Source organism: Euleptes europaea, chromosome 19, assembly GCF_029931775.1.
Source record: "Euleptes europaea isolate rEulEur1 chromosome 19, rEulEur1.hap1, whole genome shotgun sequence".
Classification (NCBI taxonomy): Eukaryota; Metazoa; Chordata; class Lepidosauria; order Squamata; family Sphaerodactylidae; genus Euleptes; species Euleptes europaea.
In genome coordinates, this window is record NC_079330.1 from 18,560,934 (window position 1) to 18,577,986 (window position 17,053).

A 17,053-nucleotide genomic window follows, 5' to 3' on the forward strand; every position below is an offset into this window, starting at 1 on the left:
GTAAATGGAGAGGGTAATTGAGGTGTATGAAGGACCACCGGTTCGCCTCTGATGGAAAGCCGTCTGAAGCGGCAGAATTCGATCCAGTCCTTGACCAACTCTGGGGAGATTGTGGGCCCAGAGGTGGAGGGAGCTGGTTGGAAAATTTGTTGTGGTACCGAGGGGGTCGGTACCATAGAGGCTGGGTCTAGCGGGTCCGGATCCGTAATCAAGAGAGGGTCCTCGAGGGGATCCAAGTCTGCTTCAGAGAAGGAGTGGAATGGCGAGTCCAGGTGAGGCGAGGGCGTCCTCGGTACCGAAGGTGGTACCGAGGGCGGTGCCGATGGTGGTACCGAGGGCGGTGCCGATGGTGGTACCGAGTGCGTTGCCGATGGTGGTACCGAGGGCGGTACCGGGATGGAGACGTCCGGTGCCAGGGGTCTTGGTGTCTCCGCAGGCCTCTTATACACTGGATGGCCGGAGCTAGACGGCTTGTCAAGATGTTTCGTCTTGCGTTTGTGCTTCTTATGGCTCCGGGACGGATCCGAGGAGGTCGGATCCGAGGGTCTCGGTGTCGAACTGGTACCAGGGATCGGTACCGATCTAGTCGACTGCGTGTCTCCCGGGGTCCTAGAACCCGTCGAAGGGGAGGGAGCCGAGAGAGCCTTTTTCCACAATTCGGCGCTCAGCCGGTGCGCGCGAGCATTGCGAGACCGGGTAGAGAAGCCTTGGCATATGGAGCATTTAGACACGTTGTGACCTTCGCCTAAGCAAGTTAAGCAGAGTTCATGTTGATCTGAGTGCGGTATCTTGGCCGGGCACTTCTTACAGATCTTAAAGGGGGCCTTAGAGGCCATCACGTATTCAGCTTATTTGTTAACGTCCTTTAGTTACTTATTTTATTTTTTATTTTTTTTGTAGGAAAGAGAAGGAGGGCCGGGCGCGGCCCACAGAACTTACGAACTCGGAGAGGTAAGGCAAGGAGCTCCAATCCAGGCGGCGGCAAAAAAGGAACTGAGGAGGGAAGGGGATGCCCCGCCCAGTAGCATGCGGGCTGCACGGCGCGAAGGCCGGCCCCGCCTGTGAGGGAGGGGCATCCCCGGTGGAGGACTAAGGCTATTGAATTTTTTCCGGCGGCAGGCCTGCGCGCAGGCGCAGTCCCACATGTGGGGCTGCACCGAAGACAGAAGATGAAAACCAGCTTACAATCACCTTCCCTTCCCCTCCCCACAGTAGACACCCTGTGAGGTAGGTGGGGCTGAGAGAACGTGACTAGCCCAAGGTCACCCAGCTGGCTTCATGTGGAGAGGGGAAACCAATGTGGTTCTTCAGGTCAGAGTCCACCGCTCTTAACCATTACACCATGCTGGCTCCCCAGAGGCCAATCGAGCAAGGCAAAAAGGAAGCCTTGTATCCCCAAATCCTGTCCTCCCAACTTGTCATTACCAGAAAGATTGGCAATTGTTCCCAGAGCACTTCTCAGGGTAAAACATGTTTCAGGATTGCTTAGCAATTACGGGCCCCGCCCTGCATCAGCCACATGCAGAAAACCATCACACCAGCAGAAACAGAGGCCTTCCCACTTCCAGCATCCACTCACAGGATGGCGCCATATTCCTGGCCCTACCTGCGTCTCTTCCTCGGTCATTGCTTCGACTGCGTTCTCGACTTCCGCCATGTCATCTTGGCTCAGCGGCACATGCCCATTTGCCTAAGAGAGGAAAATGTGTTATTAAAAAGACCAAGGTAAAGGCGCAAGCACCAGGTCATTCCTGACCCATGGGGTGACATCACATCCCGATGTTAACTAGGCGGACTATGTTTACGGGGTGGTTTGCCATTGCCTTCCCCAGTTGTCTATTCTTTACCCTCAGCAAGCCGGGTATGCATTTTGCAGACCTCGACAGGATGGAAGGCTGAGTCAACTTTGAACCGGCTACCTGAAACCGACTTCCGTTGGGATCAAACTCAGGTCATGAGCAGAGCTTTGACTGTAGTACTGCAGCTTCCCACTCTGTGCCACGGGGCTCAGTAAAAAGACCAAACCCCTCAAAAAATCCAGAGGGGGCCTGACTGGGCTCGTTGGGTCCATTCGAGCGCCTCTCTGGGAAGGGGCCGTGGCTCAGTGGTAGAGCATCTGCTTGGCATGCAGAAGGTCCCATGTTCAATCCCCGGCATCTCCAGTCAAAGGGACTAGGCAAGTAGGTGATGTGAAAGACCTCTGCCTGAGACTCTGGAGAGCCGCTGCCAGTCTGAGTAGACAATACAGACTTTGATGGATCGATGCTCTGATTCAGTATAAGGCAGCTTCGTGAGTTCATGTGTGTACTCGGGAAGGTAATTCAGAATGCCCAAGGAGCCACGAGAAGAAGCCAAGGAACGCCTGATGGACCTATCGGACGTAGAAATCCATCTGTGGTCATGTCAGAAGCCTGCCGGAGAAGCTCACCTGGCTGGTGTCTAAACCTTGCTAAAAACGCCTGGGTTTGAGCAGTGACATCCCAGGGCGTCGCCTCCAAGGAAGCAGGCACGGGGCGATTGTCATTGGGCTGTGCAAAGCCCCGAAGGAGACCATGCTGTAAAGGCTTAGCTCTGCTCTGCCACTGTTTCCACTGTGACACGTCATGACATCATGGAGAATGCAGGCAGCCTGGCTATCTGTGCCTCTGCTCTGCTGGCCCAAGAGCTCCCTGTGGGGTCGCCTTCAGGGAAGCAGGGTGTTTCCCGCCATACTCTGGGAGAGGAGAGAGTCTTCGCTCCTGCCCTTTGGCTGCGTCCCTCTCCCTGGCTAAGGCCAAGCGCAGCAATAACAAGACACACAGGGGAAAGGTTGCCAGAGGACGGCACAAGGGGGGTGTAGAAGAAGAGGAGGAGGAAGAGAATCACAGCATCAGCATTGGTGACAGATGGCCATCTAGCCTCTGCTTAAAAACCTCCAAAGAAGGGAGAGCTCACCACCTCCTGAGGAAGCCTGTTTCACTGAGGAACTGCTCGAACTGTCAGGAAGCTTGTCCTTTATGACTCTTTAACTAATTTTATGGTATTTTCTTAACAGTTTTAATTGCCATGAGATTTTAGCGTTCATTTTTAGTATTCCGTTGGGTTGTTACTGGGTTTTATTTGCTCGTCTCCGCCAGGTTTTATACTCTCTGATGTAGCTTTTAAGAAGGAGAAGGAGAAGAAGAGTTGGTTTTTATATGCCGACTTTCTCTACCACTTAAGGGAGATTCAAACAGGCTTACAATCGCCTTCCCTTCTCCTCCCCACCACAGACACCCTGTGAGGTACATGAGGCTGAGATCTAACAGAGCTGTGACTAGCCCAAGGTCACGCAGCTGGCTTCATGTGTAGGACTGGGGAAACACATCCAATTCACCAGATTAGCCTCCATCGCTCATGTGGAGGAGTGGGGAATCAAACCCGGTTCTCCAGAGTCCACCGCTCCAAACCACCGCTCTTAACCTCTACACCATGCTGGCACTCCAATAGTTTGAGAGTTTGGGCAACGTTTTGTTCTTCTGAGCTTCCTCAAGATGGATGATGAGCATTGGGATATATATTTTTTAAAATATGAGAGTTGGGATATATATTTTAAAAAATAATAAATAGAGGTGTCCGAAGTGGCACCCCTCTAACCCTTCCCCACCCTTCTGAAACTTCTTTAGGCACTATCCCAAAGTTTGCAAGATTCTCTCCAAATCCAGAAGGGCTTGAAATGTATTAAGAGTGGGTGGGAAACTGACTCTTATAGTGCTGAATTCTGATATACCTGCAGTATGATCCCAGTCACGCTTGCTCAGAAGTCTGCCCCACTGAATTCAATATGCACACTCCCTAGTAAACGTGCAGAGGATCCGTGGCCTTAGCATGGCTGTCTCAAGCCCTATCCTGGCTGCGCTTCAAAGACTGACCACAGTAGTTTCTACTGGGGAGCCAGCATGGTGTAGTGGTTAAGAGCGGTGGTTTGGAGCGGTGGACTCTGATCTGGAGAACCGGGTTTGATTCCCCACTCCTCCACAGGAGTGGGGGAGGCTAATCTGGTGAACCGGGTTCATTTCCCCACTCCTACACATGAGGCCAGCTGGGTGACCTTGGGCTAGTCACGGTTCTCTTAGAGCTCTCTCAGCCCCACCTACCTCACAGGGAGGGGAAGGTGATTGTAATCCGGTTTGATTCTGCCTTAAGTGGTAGAGAAAGTCGGCATATAAAAACCAACTTCTTCCTCTTCTTCTGTCCTAAGGTCTGGTTAAAGACATTCTCCAGTGGGCTGGAGGAGCGTTTCAGGAGAAGAATGGCAGCGGAGAAGGGTAAGGTCATCCGCCAAAGACGGGGAGAGATTGGAGAAAGCTGCAGCTGCCAGAGTCAGCAGGAAGGTATGTCAACAACAGCAACTTAAGAGAAATTTCCACATTAATTTTTAACAGAGCCTTCTACCCACAAGCCGAGAAAGGTCTGTAAATCTACTTGAGCGACTGAAGCTCTCTGCCTGGGTCCAGCTGGCAGAATGATCGGCCCCTCTGACTGGCCGCAGCCCCCCCCCCCTCCCCAAGGCCAGAAGCACAGAGGGGTCCTTCCTCCCACCTACAATACAAGATCCATTTTCAAACTCATTTATATGCCCCCCCCCCTGAGATCTTTACGTTCCAGCATGCAGACTCATAGTGGTCCCTGGCCTGAAGTCAGTCCAGTTGCCCTCGGCCAGGGCCTTTTGGGCCGTGGCCCACAACTCGTGGAACGCTCTGTCTGAAGAGAGCAGAACTCTGCGGCAGGCCTATGGCTGAGGACAGAAGAGGAAGAAGTTGGTTTTTATATGCCAACTTTCTCTACCACTTAAGGGAGACTCAAACTGGCTTACAATCGGTTCTTGTAGGCTATCCAGGCTGTGTGACCGTGGTCTTGATATTTTCTTTCCTGATGTTTCGCCCGCAGCTGTGGCAGGCATATTCAGAGGAGTAACACTGAAGGACTGAAGTGTTACTTCAGTGTTACTCCTCTGAAGATGCCTGCCACAGCTGCGGGCGAAACGACAGGAAAGAAAATACCAAGACCACCGTCACACAGTCCGGATAGCCTACAAGAACCAATGCACTCTGACTCTGAAAGCCTTCGACAATATTTTGGCTTACAATCATTTTCCCTTCCCCTCCCCACAAGAGACACCCTGCGAGGTAGGTGAGGCTGAGAGTGCGACTTACCCAAGGTCACCCAGCTGGCTTCGTGTGGAGAAGTGGGGAAACAAATCCAGTTCACCAGATTAGCCTCCGCCGCTCATGTGGAGGAGTGGGGAATCGAACTCGGTTCTCCAGATCAGACTCCACTGCTCCAAACCACGGCTCTCACTTTTATCTGTACCATCACCACAAACTGGCTTCCTGTATTGTTTCCCATGCCCCTGGCTTAGTGGGTTCTGTAAGAACATAAGAAAGGCCATGCAGGATCAGACCCAGGCCCATCAAGTCCAGCAGTCTGTTCACACAGCGGCCAACCAGGTGCCTCCAGGAAGCCCACAAACAAGACCACTGCAGCAACACCATCCTGCCTGTGTTCCAAAGCACCTAATATAATAGGCATGCTCCTCTGATCCTGAAGAGAATAGGTATGCATCATGACTAGCAACCATTTTTACTAGTAGCCATGGATACCCCTCTCCTCCACAAACAAGTCCACTCCCCTCTTAAAGCCTTCCAAGTTGGCAGCCATCACCACATCCTGGGGCAGGGAGTTCCAGAATTTAACTATGCATTGTGTGAAGAAATAATTCCATCTGGGGTTCCCCCCACCTGCTCCCCAGTTTTTATTATGTCTGATTCCTACCATCAAATACTCTCCCGTTTTTACCATCCAATACCGGGAGAGCTGATTTTTTTAATGTGGTTAACATCTGGGCCACTGGAAGACTTAAGGTTATTAGATGGTTTTAGATTTATTTTATTTAAGGATGGAATGTTTTAAACTGCTGCATTTCACAAACGTTGTTGGCTGCCCTGAGCCCCGCTATAGCAAGGGGGAAGGAAGGAAACTGAAATTGCCCCGAGTCTGAATCGCCGGGGACTATTTCCTGCACGGAAACCCTGGTCTCTCCCACCATACCATGCTTTTTAGACGGCATTCCTGCGCAGCAGCTACACAACGGTGCCCGCAGCTGTGAACCCCAAACGCAAAAATAATCAGAACATCACCACCTGTTCCAAGAGAGCCAGTGTGTTGCAGTGGGAGACCCAGGTTCTAATCTCCACTCTGCCACAGAGGCTTGCTGGGTGGCTTCGGACCAGTTGCACACTCTCAGCCTCGCCTACCGCACAGGGTTGCTGTGAGGACAAAACGGAGGAGAGAAGAACGGCGCAAGCAGCTTTGGGTCCCCACTGGGGAGAAAGGTAGGGGCATAAATGAAGCAAATAAATCAATACGTTGCCAAGAGAGCGTCAGCAGGCTCTGCGAGAAGGCCAGCGGAGGCAGGAAGTACCTGCGGGGTTTCCTCCGTCTGCAAGATCAGATCTGGCGAGTCCCACATGGGAGAGACGTCCATTGAGGTAGGCTCTGGCAATCCGGTTTGCAGCACAGCCTCAAAATCCGGCTGCGGCGCAGCGGGGTCCGTCGTCAATGGCGCCGCCCAAGTAGTCCTGTCCCCCTGGGAGAACGGGGGCTGCTGGCCGATGATCAGAAACACCAGCTCGTCCTTCTCGCGACACATCTCCGTGGAGATCTCCCGCAGCTCCAAGTAGTCCCGCAAGTCCTTCACCTTCATCTTGATCAGCTCCTCTCGCTGGAAGTTCGTGGCGCGGAACCGCTCGCAGAGGAGACAAAGGCAGGGGCCGCTTTCAGGCTGATGCGAACAGGCCGGGCAGAAGTTCTTTTTGCAGTCCAAGCAGACGTGCTGTTTTGGGAGGGAAAAGACGGAAATGAACGTCAGGCTGAGAGACGCTGGGCAGAAAGGCCAGACACACCCCTTGTACCGCCCGAGGAGAACACGGATATGGTCGTCTAAACAACTGATGTCCCCAGGTTGCCCTCCCATTCGGCACCGCTTAGAGATAAATTTTTAACTACATTAGATCGTAAATGCCCTGACCTGGATGGCCCAGGCTAGCCTGATCTCGTCAGATCTCAGAAGCTAAGCAGGGTCAGCCCTGGTTAGTATTTGGATGGGAGACCTCCAAGGAATACCAAGATTGCTGTGCAGAGGAAGGCACTGGCAAGCCACCTCTGCTAGTCTCTTGCCATGAAAACCCCAAAAAGGGGTCACCATAAGTCGGCTGCGACTTGACGGCACTTAACACACACACACACATATCACAAATGGGCTTCAAGCCAAAAAAAATGAACAAGGGCAAAGGTAATTTTTTTTCTCCAGTGGACTAAACTTTTTCATTACAACTGTGCCTCCTCTATTATGCCCCTTTTCCACCCCTTCTGTTCTACCCCCTAAAAAAGCCCCATTACTTCTTGTTCCCCCACCCCCTTACTATACCCCTGCCTAAGCGTAAGCAGGGCAGGCAAGAACCATTTGCCTTACAGGGCCCCATTACAAGTGCTATTTTATTGAACAAGATTTCTATACCGCTGCATAGCAAAATCCTGCCGGGCAGTTTGCAGAAAAGCAGCCAGTGCGTAATAAAATAAACATAAAATCTGTATTAAGGCAATTTTAACGCCTGCTCAAAACTTTCTCAGAAGCAATGGCACAAAAGCAAGCAGCCCCTTATCTAACCAGGCTGGGGGTCTCACCAGTCTCACCAGTCAGCGTCAAATACTAGGGGGAAAGGCATTACCTTTAAACGCCCTCAGAAGGAAGCAAGAGAAGGGAGCCAACTAATGTCTGGGGAGGAGGGAGGCAAATTTCACAGTGTCATCACAGTAACCATTGCAAGCCTTTGAGCTACCCAGAGAGTTACTACCTTAGGTGGCTTTCCTGCCTATAGAGCAGTGATTCCCAAAGTGCGCAGTACCACCCCCTAGGAGGCGGTGGGATTACCAAGGGGGGCGCTAGAGATGGGCCCCTTCAACTAATTTACAATAGATCAAGCCATGGCACCAGGCTGGCAAATTTGGTGGAAACTATCAGAATTCTTTTCCAGACTTTTGAAGAGCTGATACCACTGGATCAAGTTTCTCATTTTTGTTGAATAAATTTCAACTAAAAAGTTTTAATTTGATTCTGAACAGATGTGCAATTAATTGTTACTGTTTTGAAAATCTCATTGTTATCATCTTCTTTAGTGAGTCAGGCAAACCCCTATTTTGAATAATGCTTTTTATAGGCTAGGGTAGGGGATGCTGGGGTTGAGTCTGTGGAACCAAGAGGGCGATGGGAAACCACTGCTACAGAGGCTGAATTCAAGGCATCAGCTAAAACGGAGGGGGATCCATTTCCCTGGAATTCACCTCGGAACAATGGTGGTGTACGGAAGCGTGTGCCTGCAGTGAGGTCTCTGAGGAACCTCTTTGCCAGCTGCTAAGGTCACCGCGTGGAATGGAACGGGAAGAGCGGCCAGCTCCTTGGGCTCCATGCTGCACGTCCCTGCCCTCCATAAAACTCTGACACATTTAACTGCCTTTCCAGGAAGGAAGCTTTCCCAGAGCTTTCGAGTGATTCATGCGCTGCCTGGTCGCCGAAAGGCGCTGGATCGCTCCCATGAAAACATGCACAGCGTTTGCCTTTTCAAACAGAAAGCGTGGGGCGAGGCGCTGGAAAACCAAGAGGTCATAAGGTCATAGATCAGCATTGCAGACAGATGGCCATCTAGCCTCTGCTTAAAAACCTCCAGGGAAGGAGAGCTCACCACCTCCCGAGGAAGCCTGTTCCACCGAGGAACCGCTCCGACCGTCGGGAAGTTCCTCCTAACGTTTAGCTGGAAACACATTTGATTTAATTTCAACCCGTTGGTTCTGGTCCGACCTTCTGCGGCGGCGATGCAACTCACTCTAGCAGCTGGTGTGGCAGCCATCCCCCAACCTTCCTATTCCCTTGGACCTCTGGCGTTTGTAATCGCACTGAGATCAATCGCACTGAGATCAACTGTGCGACCCGTTCCTCTCTTGGGCTCCAGGAAGAAGAGCCACGTTTTGTAATGACCCGTGGTGGTAAACAGACTTGAGAGTCCGCATGGAAAGCCTGCGGAGACGCTAAGCTGGAGCACAAGAGGAAAAAGTCACAACGGGCACCCATGCCAACAGTCGAAAACAGGCTCAGGGGGCCCTGCCCTAGGGGAGGAGTCTCCCAATATGTACAACACAAGTCTCTGGCACATTCTGACACAGTTTTGCAGCATACACCTTGGAACAGTTAGTAAAAGAGACCCTTGGGAGAGCTGAAAAGCCCCAGTTTCTTAGCCACTGTACAGTTTCTTTTAGAAGAAGAGTTAGTTTTTATATGCCGACTTTCTCTATCCCTTAAGGGAGACTCAGACCGGCTTACAATCACCTTCCCTTCCCCTCCCCACAACAGACACCCTGTGAGGTAGGTGGGGCTGAGACAGCTGTGATTAGCCCAAGGTCACCCAGCTGGCTTTGTGTGTACGAGTGGGGAAATCAACCCAGTTCACCAGATTAGCCTCCGCCGCTCATGTGGAAGAGTGGGGAATCGAATCCGGTTCTCCAAATCAGAGTCCGCCGCTCCAGACCACCGCTCTTAACCACTACACCACGCTGGCTTTTAGATTTCCAAGCTATTTTTTATACATTTGCGCAGCGGTAATTAAGATGGGAACGCACATTGATCACGAACATCCTCTTGGCAAAAAGTTGTCTCTCTCTCTCCCTTTCCTCCCCGTCTCTTGTCTGGGAGCGCCACCGGGTCAGGGATGCACTGAAGAATTAAACTTGGACTGCAGCCACCACTCAGGACATCATTTTCATTTCAGTATTCTTCCCCCTGGGCAAAGGTGACAATTTGTCTCGCTGGCCAGTGACACAGATGGTTTTTGAGAAGCTCACGTGTGCAAGGATTAAGCACACTAATCAGGGGGAACTAGAAAAACCCGTTTAGAGAGAAGGCAAAATGTGATGCAGATTGTTCAGCAGATCTTTTCTGCAAAAAAAAACTCCTTGCACTTGGGTGGCTTCATATTAGGGGCATTCAATAAATACCATCACTTGCTGGTGTGTGCACTCTAGTGCACCAGGCGACGGGGACCAGTATGGAAGCGACCTCCTCGGGAGGCATTTGCTCAAGAACGGGGAATTTGGATGCAGTTAGGGTTAAGAGGAGAGCCAGTGTGGTGTAGTAGTTACAGCAGTGGACTCCAATCTGGAGAGCCGGGTTCGATTCCCCACTCCTCCACATGAAGCCTGATGGGTGACCTTGGGCTAGTCACAGCTCTCTTAGAGCTCTCTCAGACTGCTCGGAGGCAGGCAGGGGCAAACCACCCCTGAACGTCTCTTGACTTGAAAACCCTACGGGGTCGCCGTAAATCAGCTGCGACTTGAAGGCACTTCCCACCACCGCCATGGTTAAGAGAAAGGGGCAGAGGCGGATCTGACTGGAGAGGGTGCCGCCCACAGCTCTCCCACTGAATGGAAGATGCCCAAGAGCATTACTGCGTACCTACCATTCATTTCAACATAATTTACGTTGGAAAACTCCCCAGTGTATTTTGTTCCACACTAAATTAGCAGAAGTGGGTTACCTGTTTCCATTTCCTACCCACATGGACCAAAATGTTTCTGTAGGACCTGGGGTAACCCCCAAACCGGTCCTGAGTACGCTGTCCAATGCACAGCAAACATCTGTTCCCAGGCCAAAAATATTCTCAGCACATGAGACGGGGAGAGGAAAAACAGAACCCTTCAACTGCAACTCAGAAAGGATGGCTGCACACTCGGGTGCTGTCATTCAGAGGTCATATACATGTTACACAGAAGGAGATATCATACAAAACGCCACAGGAGTCGGGCTGTACGCCGCTGCAGGATGCAGACCGGAGGTACTGAGATACAGAGCCTAGCTTCAGGCAGCTGCTGAGGCCCCATAATCACAAACCAATCCACAACAAGCTGCCTCTATGTCTGCATAGTTAAGTTGTAGAACTCCCTGCTCCAAGATGTGGTGATGGCTGCCAACTTGGAAAGCTTTAAGGAGGGAGTGGACATGTTCATGGAGGAGAGGGCTATCCATGGCTACTAGTAAAAATGTCTGCACACCTATTCTCTCCAGAATCAGAAAAGCATGCCTATCAGGTGCTTTGCATCACAGGCAGGACAATGCTGCTGCAGCCGTCTTGTTTGTGGGCTTCCTAGAGGCACCTGGATGGCCACTGTGTGAACGTACTGCTGGACATGATGGGCCTTGGCCTGATCCAGCATGGCTTTTCTTATGTCCTTATGTCCTGCCTGTTCCTGGGAGGTGACAAGGATTTGGGCTTCCACCCCAGGCTGGCCCTACCCAGCCGCTACTGAAGGTGAGCAGTCCTCCCCACCAAACAGCTGGGAGGATTCCTCAGGAACGGGCGGCAGCTGGGAGTCGCCACGGCTGGCACCTTTGGGGGGAGGCATGGCAGGGGATGGATTTAGTGGCCAAAGTGCTGCAGTCTATCCTCTTGCCCAGAGGAGGCAACAGCCATTTGGGTGCCCTCTTGCTCGCATTAGCCATTGCCTGCCTCCACGCCACGCCCCTGGTATTCCTTGGAGGTCTCCCATCTAGATACTTGCCAGGGTTGAGTTCTGGGAGTGCGTGACTGGGCCCAAGGTCACCCAGCAAGTTTCCATGGCAGAATGGGGATTCAAACCTGGGATTCTCAGATCCTGGTTCGACACCTTAACCCCTACACCATGCTGGGTAAGTGGGAGAAAATCGAAATACATGCATTCCTTTCTTTCTTACCCAATCCATACTTATTTTACCGCTTAAGCAAAAATTAAATGCAACATTCATCACTTAGTGAAGCATACAAAATTATACTATTTGGCATAGTTATGGAATTTAGAAGTGTAAATGCCTTAATTTTCTACAAGCCAAATTGTCAATATACCCAATATTAGACATTTGGACATAACGTTAACCTTTGTAATACTAAAAGCATCGAACTGTTCAACAGTGTAACCATCATTACAGCCAATTAACCACAGATTAAATTAGTCAGATTGAAACAACGAACATCCTTGTAATTGTGTGTCTGTTCCAGACAGTCGGCAGGACACAAAGGAATCATTCTCTACTGCTGCAGATAGTTTTACATTAAAAAAAACTGCAACGAACATTTTTCAACGCGTCAAACTCTGTCTTAAAAAGCATTTCAGTTTTTCCAAAGGAGAAAAGACTTCACAGTTTTGAGAGGGTTCCCCCAAATTGGAAAAAGTCCTTGGGGGGATTCAAAAAATTTTCATTCCCACCCCCCAAGGCCATCACACTCCACTTGTTTGCCCAGAGCAAATGTCACTGCATTTGGGGAAGGGGAGAAAAAGGGCACCACTCCAGTGGCAACAACCCCCAGAATAAGAGGTTCACAGCCAGCGTGGTGTAGCAGTTAAGAGTGGTGGACTCTAATCTAGAGAGTCGGGTTTGATTCCCCACTCCACATAAGCGGCCGACTCTAATCTGGAGAACTGGGTTTGATTCCCCACTCCTCCAAATGAAGCCTGCTGGGTGACCTTGGGCTAGTCACAGCTCTCTTAGAGCTCTCTCAGCCCCACCTACCTCACAGGGTGTCTGTTGTGGGAAGGGGTCGGGAAGGTGATTGTAAGGCGCTCTAAGACTCCTTAAAGGTTGAGAAAAGTGGGAAGGGAAGGGAAGGGAAGGGAAGGGAAGGGAAGGGAAGGGAAGGGAAGGGAAGGGAAGGGAAGGGAAGGGAAGGGAAGGGAAGGAGGCAAAGTGTCCAATTAGAGGGGTCAGGAGAACCAGAAGGCATTTCATCAAGACCCTGAATGCCCATTCCCTCGAAATAAAGTCTTGCAACATACAGCAAACAGTATCCAAAACAAACATTTAAGTGGCCCATTCTTGCTGGGCTAGTTTTCTACACTCAGGGAAGTTTTAAAGAAAAAGTAGTGAAGCGCTTAAAAAAAAATTACATCTGCAATTAGAAGCACCCAAGCCTACAATTCCCCTCAGCCAGTTCGGCCTGACACGCAGCTCCCTTCTCAGCCCTGCCCCAATAAGGAGTCCCCAGCAGCGAACCCCTCTTGCTCACCTTCAGGGAGGCGTTGTTGAAGTGCGCCCCGCAGGCCTTGCAGCTCTGCTCGGAACCCGTGGGCGAAGGGAAGGAGCTGTAGCCCGCGTTGGAGTAGGCCTGCGTGCGAGTCCCCTGCTGCGGGTGGGCCTGCATCTCCTCCGGGAGTCCATTGAGGCACGACCAGCTGCAGCAAGCTGCCCACATAGTCGACTGCAGAGGAAAAGGAGAGAAGGTCAGGCGTCGGCTGGGCAGAGGCGATCGAGCTAGTCTAGACGGAGAACCCTGTTGGAGGAGGAGGGAGAGCTTGGCAGGGATGAGAAAAAGTCTTCTCGGGTCAGGTGGAAAGGGAAACCCTCATACGGAAGACGGGCACGCAGAGATTTGAGAGTCAGCATTCTAAGAACGCAAGAAGAGCCCTGCTGGATCCAGCCAGTGGTCCGTTTAGTCCAGCGTCCTGTCTCACGCAGCGGCCTCTGGAGGTTCGACAGCAGGGCGTAGAGGCCAAGGCCTTCCCCTGATATTGCCTCCTGGCACTGGTATTGAGGTTTACTGCCTCTGAACATGGAGGTTCCCTTTAGTCCCTGCAGCTAGGAGTCACTAATAGACCTCTCCTCCATGAATCTGTCCAACCCCCTTTTAAAGCCATCTATGCCCTGACCTGGATGGCCCAGGCTAGCCTGATCTCGTCAGATCTCAGAAACTAAGCAGGGTCGGCCCTGGTAAGTATTTGGATGGGAGACCTCCAAGGAATACCAGGGTTGCTGTGCAGAGGAAGGCACTGGCAAACCACCTCTTTTAGTCTCTTGCCATGAAAACCCCAAAAGAGGTCGCCATAAGTCGGCTGCGACTTGAAGGCACTTTACACACACATGCCTGTGGCCATCACTACATCCTAGGGCAGCGAATGCCACATTTTAATCAATCTCTGTGTAACGAAGTGTTTCCTTTTATCTGTCCTAAATCTACTGCTGTGGCTTGATGGCCAAAAAAAAAAGTGGGGAGGAATGGGCTGGAAGGGGGTCAGATGAAGGTTGCCTCCAACACCTGCAATCCTTTAAAGTGGATATGAAGCTGGAGACAGAATCCCTTTGCATGCAAAGCAGATGCTCTGCCCTGAAACCACAGCCTGAACTTCTGGACCTAAGGACTTCCTGAGCCTCTTATGCCCATGTGCCTACAGAGGAGGCCTGGTGCCGCAGGACTTGGGGAAGGGGGGTTGGACAAAAGGTGCCAATGGTGCCTAAGGACTGCGGTTGCTTCCTCAAAGTGCTAATTGATAGGAAATGGCTCTGCCCTCTGCAGAAATGCCCTCTCTGATCAAGTGCCCTGCCCAGCTGAAGGGAGAAGGCAAGAGGTGACTTCAAGAAGTAGGAGAGAGGAGAAGGGGGACAGCTGAAATTCCTCTAGTCAGTGTGTCAGATCTGTGCCTCTGGGGGTCTGAGGTGGGGTAGTAGAGCTGCTGCCCTGTAGGAGCGCTTCTTTGCTTCCACTTGAGCTCTGCTTGCATATTTGGAAATCTCACAAGTATCACAATAATACTTGATTTGATCTATAACCCACTGATTTGTTTTTTTGGCAGTCCACGGAATCCGTAACCCTCTCCTCCAACACCACATTTCAAAGGAATCTATTTTCTTCCTATCAGCTTTCTTCACTGTCCAGCTTTCACACCCATACATAGTAATAGGGAATTCGATGGCATGAATTAATCTAGTCTTGGTGGCCAGTGACACATCCTTACATTTCAAAATATTTTCTATCTCCTTCATGGCTGCCCTTCCCAGTCTCAATCTCCTTCTGATTTCTTGGCTGCAGTCTCCCTTTTGGTTGATGGTGGAGCCAAGGAATAGAAAGTCTTGACAAGAGACGACTAGTCACTGGAAAAGACAGTCATGCTAGGAAAAGTTGAGGGCAGCAGGAAAAGAGGAAGACCCAACAAGAGATGGATTGGCTCAATAAAGGAAGCAACAGCCTTCAGTTTGCAAGATCTGAGCAAGGCTGTCAAAGACAAGACATTTTGGAGGACTTTCATTCATAGGGTCGCCATGAGTCGGAAGTGACTTGACGGCACTTAACACACACACACCACAATAATGTCATCCATCTCCTGCTTAAGACAGTAGTCCGTCAGCACCGGAAAGATGTCACCATTTATTCCAGCAGAAGCGTTTTGTGCACCACCGCTTACTTTATCAGATGCACACAGTATACATTTTCTAAGCGTTCTGAATAGACATGGGCGCACACTCCTATGCGACTGGGGAAATAAGCTGTGATTCACAAAAGCTGGTGCTGGCATGAACGTGGTCAGCCTTGAAGGCAACTGCCGGACTGCCATCACATTCTGCTGCTACCGACGACCAGGGCTTCCCATCGGGAACGATCACCCATGCTCTCCCCTCCGCCACAGGGATCGAAGTCCAGACATTGCTGCCCTAGAACTGAGAACCACTTGTGAAAGTGAGGAGTGTGTCCCGGTACGGTCCGAACCCACCCGGCACTACCCTTAGGACAACTACCTTATGACATATGAAGAAGACTGATTGATCAGACTAGTGGTCCATCAAATCTGGCAACCTGTTTCACAAAGTGGCCAACCGGTTGCCCTAATGAGACGGGAGGGGGATGTGGCTAAGTGGTAGAGCATCTGCTTGATACGCAGAAGGTCCCAGATTCAATTCCTGGCATCTCCAGTTGAGTATCAGGTAGGAGGTGATGTTGAAGACGTCAGCCTGAGACCCCGGAGAGCTGCTGACTGTCAGAGTAGACAATAGTGACCTTGATGGGCCGATGGTCTGATTCGCTATATGGCAGCTTCACGTGGGCAGTTATTTGCAGGACAACCCAAATCAGCAGTCAGCCACTTGCCCAATAATGAACCCTTTTTGGAAAGCAGCTCAACAACAAAAAATCCCTCCCCGTTTAATCTGCCCCAACAATGTGTATGTCATTCATTACCTGACCCATGAAAGTACAGACTGTATAAAACACATTACTCTCAGACAAAACAGCAGAAAAAAACTATTATCCTAGAACGCTTACTCTCAAATTTTAACTGAGAAGGCATGCAATTCTAAGAATGCTTTCCTGGGAGCAAGCCCCACTGAATAAAATGGGACTTACTTTTGAGTAGACCTGACTAGGCTTGCTCTCTTGGCCTTGCTGTAGGCGGTTCCAGTACGTCTTTATTGCACTCTCTGTCAAGTCTCAAGTCTCAGCAGGAAAGGTGAACTATAAAACTAACTAAACAAACCTCTTCATTTTGTCTTCCCGACAGCCCCCTGAGGAAGGATCAGCTGAGAGCGTGCATGACTGGACCAAAGTCGCCCAGCAAGCTTTATGGTGAAGCGGAGATTCGAATCTGGGTTTCCTAGCTCTGACATTCTAACCACTGCCCCACAGCGACTCAAATTAACACACAGTCGGTTGACGGGCACTTACTGGGTTGCAAACTTTGTCATTATTTCCTAAAAGTCAAAAGCACTATGGTGTGATGTGCATACATAAGGGAGTGGGGAAACCCTTGCAAATGTGAAGCATTGGAGCTGCACTGAAACTGTTCTAGTTGTGGCCTTTACTTTTTAAGTTGCTCTGCCTTTCAGAAAATCAGGCTGTTGGTATAGTATACCAGCGGCCATATTTCAAATTATTTTATATAGCAGCCATGTCATGATTTTTAAGGTAGTTGATCTTCCCCTTTTCAGAAGCAACTCAGACCAATCAATAAACTAGCTGAGCGGGCATACTTAAATTTTACCTGAATCCTGACCTACTTCTTCAATGGGGCGGTATTTGTTCAAATCACTGATTTCTAGTTTAGCTTGTTATTTAATAGGGTATTATCAACCTTAGTTCCCCCCCCCCCCCAAGATCAAACATCATGTCACATTTTAACTTTCAACAAATGTTATTTGTACTCCAATAATTCCAAATACTGGATTTTCTTTTAACATGTATGTGAAAATAGC

The 17,053-nt window shown here is 50.4% G+C and overlaps 1 protein-coding gene across 1 annotated transcript in view; it reads right to left on the reverse strand.

Moving 5' to 3' along the window:
* Positions 1-17,053, reverse strand: part of RFFL (ring finger and FYVE like domain containing E3 ubiquitin protein ligase) — a 46,123-nt gene that overhangs the window by 11,686 nt on the left and 17,384 nt on the right. Inside the window, exons 2-4 of the mRNA XM_056864888.1 lie at positions 13,104-13,295; positions 6,443-6,853; positions 1,607-1,690 (exon numbers count right to left, since the gene is read on the reverse strand). Of these exons, the coding sequence (XP_056720866.1) occupies positions 1,607-1,690; positions 6,443-6,853; positions 13,104-13,289 (681 nt within the window). The 5' untranslated portion in view covers positions 13,290-13,295. The remainder of the gene's footprint in view (positions 1-1,606; positions 1,691-6,442; positions 6,854-13,103; positions 13,296-17,053) is intronic.